This window comes from Spinacia oleracea, chromosome 4 (genome assembly GCF_020520425.1).
Source record: "Spinacia oleracea cultivar Varoflay chromosome 4, BTI_SOV_V1, whole genome shotgun sequence".
NCBI lineage: Eukaryota > Viridiplantae > Streptophyta > Magnoliopsida > Caryophyllales > Amaranthaceae > Spinacia > Spinacia oleracea.
The window spans coordinates 24,315,982-24,322,972 of record NC_079490.1 but is presented as its reverse complement, the minus strand read 5'-3'; the positions used below and the strand labels follow the sequence as shown (position 1 = coordinate 24,322,972).

Genomic DNA, 6,991 nt, shown 5'->3' with positions numbered 1-6,991 from the left:
TAGGACCAATAAGTAACACCTCGCTGAGCGAAAACTATTACTAGATTGATGTAAAGGATATCCAAGCAAGTGTATATTTTGGCATGGCACCTTTTAACTCAATTTTTAAGTTTGGAACTTAAGGCTCTTACTATGTTGGTTAGATTTTAAGTGAACTAAAATCCTTAATCATGCAACATAATCAAGCTTTGATCTCATGCATTTTAAGACATATTTAAAAGCAATAAATAACTTAAAACATGCATAAGATAAATGTGATCTAGTTTGGCCCGACTTCATCTTGAAGCTTTAACTTCAAAGTCTGTCTTGAAAATCTCCGTGGGAGGCACCATTTTCTTCAAATAGAATAAGCTATAACTAATTACAACTATTTGATGGTTCGCAGACCATATTTGAATTGAAAAATAACTTTGGTACTTTAGACCAATTACATTCAAATTAATGGTACGCAGACCATATTTTCTATCCTATTTGGGCCATACTAGTCACTTCATAACCTGCAAAACAGTACATATACAATATATACCATTCACCCATTCATTATCATGAATGGCCCACATAGCTGGTTAGTAAAACACATTATGCATCACGTAAACATTTGCAGCAATTAATCAAGGGCACCAATAATCTACCAATTATTCAGTCCTTATTAATTCTAATCAAGTTGTTTTAACCTTAAGGATTTGTAGACCTAATCAAGAGTTTATGACTAAAAAGCGCTCCCACTTAAACCAATAAATTCATATGCTTTACTAATTTTAAACATAAAAATGTATTTCTAGTCTAACCGGAAACATACAAATTTAATTAAAATTTAAAGCTCATATAAATTTATAATTGAATCCAAAAGTTTAATTTAATTTCAGTCGTATTTAAATTAATTCATGATTTTAATTTTAGTAAAATAATTAGAATAAAAAAAATTTATTATAATTACAATATTCAAAATTAAAATCCAAGAAAATAATTTAAATTATCAATTTTAAAATTAATTAAAATTACGTAAACTGAAAATTTCAAATTAAAAATTTCAAAACGATCTAATCGCAACGCAACAACCCCACGCATCGCACACCCATGGGCCACACGCACATAGCCATTGCTGGCCATGTGCGCGCAGCCCATGCGCTGCGTCGCATTGCTGCTGCTCACCATCGCAAGGCATCACGCGAGCTGGTGCTCGCTGCGCGCGCCAGCGCTCGACGCACGAGCATGCTGCCGCAGCCCATCGCTGGGCGCAGCGCTCGTCGCACGTCGCAACAAGCAAGCTGCTTGCCATCGCTGGGCGCAACGCTCGTCGCACGTCGCAACAAGCACTCGCACGCCATCGCTGGGCGCAGCGCTCGTCGCACGTTGCAACAAGCACTCGCACGCCATCGCTGGGCGCAGCGCTCGTCGCACGCACAACAAGCGCTCGCTGCGCGCGAGCGATCGATGCTTGGCGCATCACTCGTGGCACGCGAGCTTACGCTCGCTGCGCGCGAGGCTCCACACGCTTGTGCGAGGCAGTGCACGATGTGGCGCAGCTCGCTTGCTGCCCACACGCGACTGCTCGTGCCTTGCTCTCGCCCTCGCCCATTCGCCCATTGCACATAGCCCACGACACAAGGCAGGGCTGCTGCCTTGTGCTCGTGCACCATGGCCTTGCTCATTGCATTCGAACCGCATGGGCGACGAGCTCCCTTGCTCGTCGTCACATGCCCGCACTATACAACACCCCTTAAGGGTAACACGTAGCGTCCATTGCTTTGTGCGTGCAAGTTATATAAGCGAATCGCATAAAAATTTAAAATTTATATTCAAAATTAATGACAAATTAATAAATAATATTAATTTCATAATTTTAGGGCGAAAAGTCGAAAATTTATTATTCAATTGATTTCCGATTAACATGGATTCAAGTCTAGGTCATAAAAATTTAAAATTTAACATAAATTTACAATTTTTATGGTGGTTTTTAATCATAGGTATCTAATTAAATTATAACTAATTATGAAAATCAAATTAATTCTAAATTATTCCAATTTTCAACAAATTAATCATAATTACAAATTAGATTGCATAATTAACAAGGCTAGGCATTCAAACTTGTTAAACATATACAGTAGGTCAATCAAAAATTCAAGATTTATCAACAAGAATCGCAAATATTTAATTTAACATTTTAAATTTACGAAATTTTGTATTCGAAAAACTAAAACCTCCGAAAAGTCATAGTTAGGCTTCGAATTTGAGAATTCTGGCTTCGGCCGAAAAATAATTTTTTTGTCAAAATTTTAGAATGCCTTTTACATGCGGAATTGACACAAAAATCACTTGATTTGGATGAGTGACGAAGAAACTGCCGAAAAACTGCGTACGTATAATTAAATAAACGCAATTTGCAATTAATTAACAATTACGAAAATTAATCACCCCTTTTAATTCTTGCAAATTTGTAATATTTAACCATGTTCATGCAATTTAGATTATGAAAATAATAAGAGGCTCGTGATACCAATGTTAGGTTATGATACATATGACAATTCATAAATCATGCGGAAAAACCATAAAGCCAGGAAAGCATATAATTTACACATAATCATTTAGCATAGTTTAGATGCATACTCTTTGTTGCGTGCCTTCCCTAGCTGCGCCCGAACCGAACAAGAACAAGTCTTTAGGACTCCAAGTGTCGTCCCTCCGTAGATAGTCCACAGCACGCCCGGATCCGCCTTAAGCTTGACCAACTAGGATCGCCCTTAAGGTACTTAGAATTTTCGGCACTTATTAGGCAATTGTATGACTGAATTTTTGCTCTCAAAAATCACTTTGAATACTTGAATACTCTATGTAAATATGTGACCCTAGGCACCTATTTATAGAGTTATGGAAAAGGATTTGGAATCCTATTAGGATACTAATTTATTTAATTATAATCCTACTAGGACTCTAATTAAATAAACTAAATCTTTTAGGATTAGATTTAATCATATGACAAATCCCGGTAGCCTTAGGATTCGAGTAACACACTTCAAGTGATACGCTAGCACCGCACGCAGGCCTTGCGGCCCACGCACAGCGCCAGCCCACTCGTCGCAGCCCCGCGCGCGCGCTAAGGCCTATTGCTGGGCCTGGCCTTGCGCTGGACCGGGCGTGGCTTGGCAGCGTGTTTTTGGGCGCTTGGGCTTGCTGAGCGTAGGCCTGGCTTCGTGCTGGGCCTTCGTCTAGCAAGTCTCGTCCGATGCTAATTCGTACGATGCGCTTCCGATTAAAATCCCGATTCCGGAATTTATTTCCGATACGAACAATATTTAATATTTCCGATTCCGGAATTAATTTCCGTTTCGAACAAATATTTAATATTTCCGTTTCCGGAATTATTTTCCGATTCCGATAATATTTCCGATTCTGACAATATTTCCGTTTCCGGCAATATTTCCGATTCCGGCAATATTTCCATTTCCGATAATATTTTCCGATACGTACCATGTTTCCGTTTCCGGTAACATCTACGACTTGGATAATATTTATATTTCCGATACGATCCATATTTCCGTTTCCGGTAATATCATCGTTTCCGGAGTATTCATTTCTTGCCTGTGACGATCTCAGCTCCCACTGAAACCAAGATCCGTCGATTCCGAATATCCATAGATGCAGTATTTAATGCCATTAAATACTTGATCCGTTTACGTACTATTTGTGTGACCCTACGGGTTCAGTCAAGAGTAAGCTGTGGATTAATATCATTAATTCCACTTGAACTGAAGCGGCCTCTAGTCAGGCATTCAGCTCACTTGATCTCACTGAATTATTAACTTGTTAATTAATACTGAACCGCATTTATTAGACTTAACATTGAATGCATACTTGGATCAAGGGCATTATTTCCTTCACACACACACACACACACAATTCATGCATATTCTGAGTATTGACTCCAACCCTTAGCCTAAGCCTCACGCTGCGAAATTGTTCACGCGTTCTGTCGCAATCGATCCATAAATCGAACAGAACGTATCCTGTCCCATAATTGAGATTCGTTAAATAAAAAGGAGAAATAGAAAAGTCAAAGTGGTTAGTTTTCTGAGAACCGTGACGCACCTCTCAAGGGTGCGTCGTAATGTGCCCCTTCTCGATGATTTAATTGCTTTCCTCGCCCTTTTTATGAACTGTTAAACTAACTAAATCTGATTGTTCTATCACGCCTAACAAATATAATATTTTTGGGAAATTGGATTATCATGCTAGGTCCCTTAATGCTATTTAAATCAGATAATCACGATCGATCTAGTATTATATGTTGCATATTGCTAAAATCAACTCAGATTAGTTTAATAGTTAACGCATGTCCCTTCAACTATTTATGCTGAGCTAGTAAGGATATCCTGCCTATGGAGTTATCGAAGAGCGAGTACTCCACTCGGTAGTTACAGTCCCCCGAACCCTCAATCTCTACCTTGCGGGTGTATGTTGAGAGATCCCCACACCAGGGATCACAAGGGAACCTACGGCCGTCGTGGTCAAACATAATTACACTCCCTTTATGTCACGATAACCGGGTTTTGTCAGTTTCTCTCATTGTCGTTAAAAACTGAATGACGACTCCTATATTATTAGTCAATTGGGTGTATACTCACAGGAAATCCAATTACACTTGATCGAATAAAAAAGAATCGTCACACCCACGAGGGACGAGGTCACGCATTAGCCTCGTGCTTTTTCGACCCCTCACAACTATCACCCATGTAAATTAATAAGTCAATTCAAACATCTTAAACCCCGCACCGATTCGAGTATTAAGGGACGGAGGGAGTATTTCTTATGTGGTACAAAATTATATTATATAGGAAAATCAGATCACGTTCCAAAGTAAAAATATATACGAAGAATTTTTTGGTTGGAACCAGCTACATGTATGGAAGGGTTAAGTTATTCGTACATCTGAACAAGTATGCAAGCCCTCAGCCATCGCCTCTGGACTACAACCTCATCAAACCACATTATTCACTCTCCATATTTACAGGGAACTCTTATTTCTTCTAAATTCTTCTGTTTTCGCTACAAGTTTACACATGGCTTCCTCTGATAAGCTTTGCGTAAATTGCTCAAACTCTTCATCTGAATGACTCGAATTCCACCTCTTGTTTCCTAAACTGCCCCCTCCTCAGTATCCCTAGCTCCCTGACCTCACCTCAAAGAGATTATGACCGATATCCTACCTCGTTCGCATGACCTCCCGCCCCGCTTTCTGACTCGTCAACCCGGCCCGAAACAACTAAAGTCAACGCATCGGATTCAGGCACAAGATATACCCGGCAAAGAGGACAAGTAGCGTGATCCTTAAGCCAAGGGTCTAAGCAACTAACGTGGAACATGTGGTTGCACTTGGGGAGCAAACGAAGCATTTCATCTGCCTCGAAAGGGCTCAGGCAAACCGAGCACTCCAGCGGGCCTGTATCATCTCTTTGGCCCGAGAACTCCGAGTACTTAAATTGTTGAAAGGTCTCCAACACGGAGGGATCAAGCCCGATGCAGGTGGGGGGTGTCAGCCCCTCTTCAACCCCAACTCGAGGCCGTGGTTGGGGTTTGCAGTATAAGTGGAGGACCACGAAGATGACAACCACAATGACGGTGGTGACCGACAATGCTATGCCCATGTAAATTGGGTTTCCTATAGGGCGGAAACTGGGGATTAGATATTGTCCATTTACGATAGAAGAATGTAGAAACAAGGTGGTAAGGATTAAGGAATTAGGGTGATGGTTTATTGAGAGTATCATATTGTAAACAATGGATGTATGGTTCGTTGGAATAAAAGAAAACACTTCAATTTTAAACAAATGGAGAAATGTTCTAAATTTTGATCTAGTTTCTGGTGATATTTTGGGACATTCAAGCTTGAGAAGGGCATTGACATTAACATTGGCTTTTCTATGGCCAAACAGAGGTAGACCAGGTCTATTAGGTGAAATTGTCTCTTTGTAATTTTCTCAAAAAATAAAATACACAAGCTACTGCTAACCGGAACGTAACCATCCGTCATAACTCATTCTCCCTCCGTATTTATTTAAGAGATACACTTGGTCGGACACGGATATTAAGAAAAATAATTGAATGAAATAAAATAATAAAACAAGTGGGGGTGAATAGATATTTTAATAAGAAAAACAAGTGGGGACTATGTCATTTTAAGGAGTGGGGGTGGGGGTGGGGTGTAGATATATTATTTTATTAGATTGTGGGGTTGATAAGTTACTAAAAATGGCAAGTGTATCTCTTAAATAAATATGGCCGAAAAAGGCAAGTGTATCTTTTAAATAAATACAGAGGGAGTACGTAAGTAAGAACAACTCCAATGGTGAGCTACAAGATGTTGTGGCTAAGTTTGGCACGTCAAATTTCTAGCTACAATTGATTAAAACGACAAGTTATCACATTGGTGGGCTACAATACTTTGTAGCTCCCTATGATATTTTAATTTAATTAATTTAGAGATATATTTTTTTGAGCTACGTAATCCAAAATAGCTACAAGGTTTTAACAGCTGCTTATGTCATTGTTGTACCAATGGTGGGATACCTGCTCACAAGTTCATTTTTTTTTGTGAGCATGTTCATTTTGTAACCATTGGAGTTGCTCTAAAACTTACTCCAATAAACCGCCTCGAAAATAGACCAATTTTGTTTGTTTGTTTAATTTTTTTTTTTTTGGATATTTTTAACTTTCTGATTTAGTTAGTTTTGATTTTTTTTTATTTCTATTTTCATTTTTTTTAATTAATAAAAATATTTAAAGTATAATTAAGGAAAATTTGTCAATATTTATAAAAAAAAAAAGGAAAATTTGTCAAAAATGACCTTTTATAATCCAAAAATTGTGACAAATGACCTTTTAAAAAAAAGGTGTGAGATAGGGCCTAATTTCACTACAAGAAATTGTACCATTAACGACGGGAAATCCCGTCCCGAAAGGCCAATAATCGTTGATTAACGACGGGGTTTCCTGT

At 38.9% G+C, this 6,991-nt stretch overlaps 1 protein-coding gene across 1 annotated transcript; it reads right to left on the bottom strand.

Annotated features, from left to right (window-relative positions):
• Positions 1 to 5,162: 5,162 nt before the first annotated feature.
• On the bottom strand, positions 5,163 to 5,943 carry LOC130459494 (RING-H2 finger protein ATL39-like). The gene has a single exon (XM_056826890.1). It carries the CDS (start codon positions 5,763 to 5,765, stop codon positions 5,187 to 5,189), a length of 579 nt encoding a protein of 192 aa, XP_056682868.1. The 5' UTR covers positions 5,766 to 5,943; the 3' UTR covers positions 5,163 to 5,186.
• Positions 5,944 to 6,991: the final 1,048 nt, after the last annotated feature.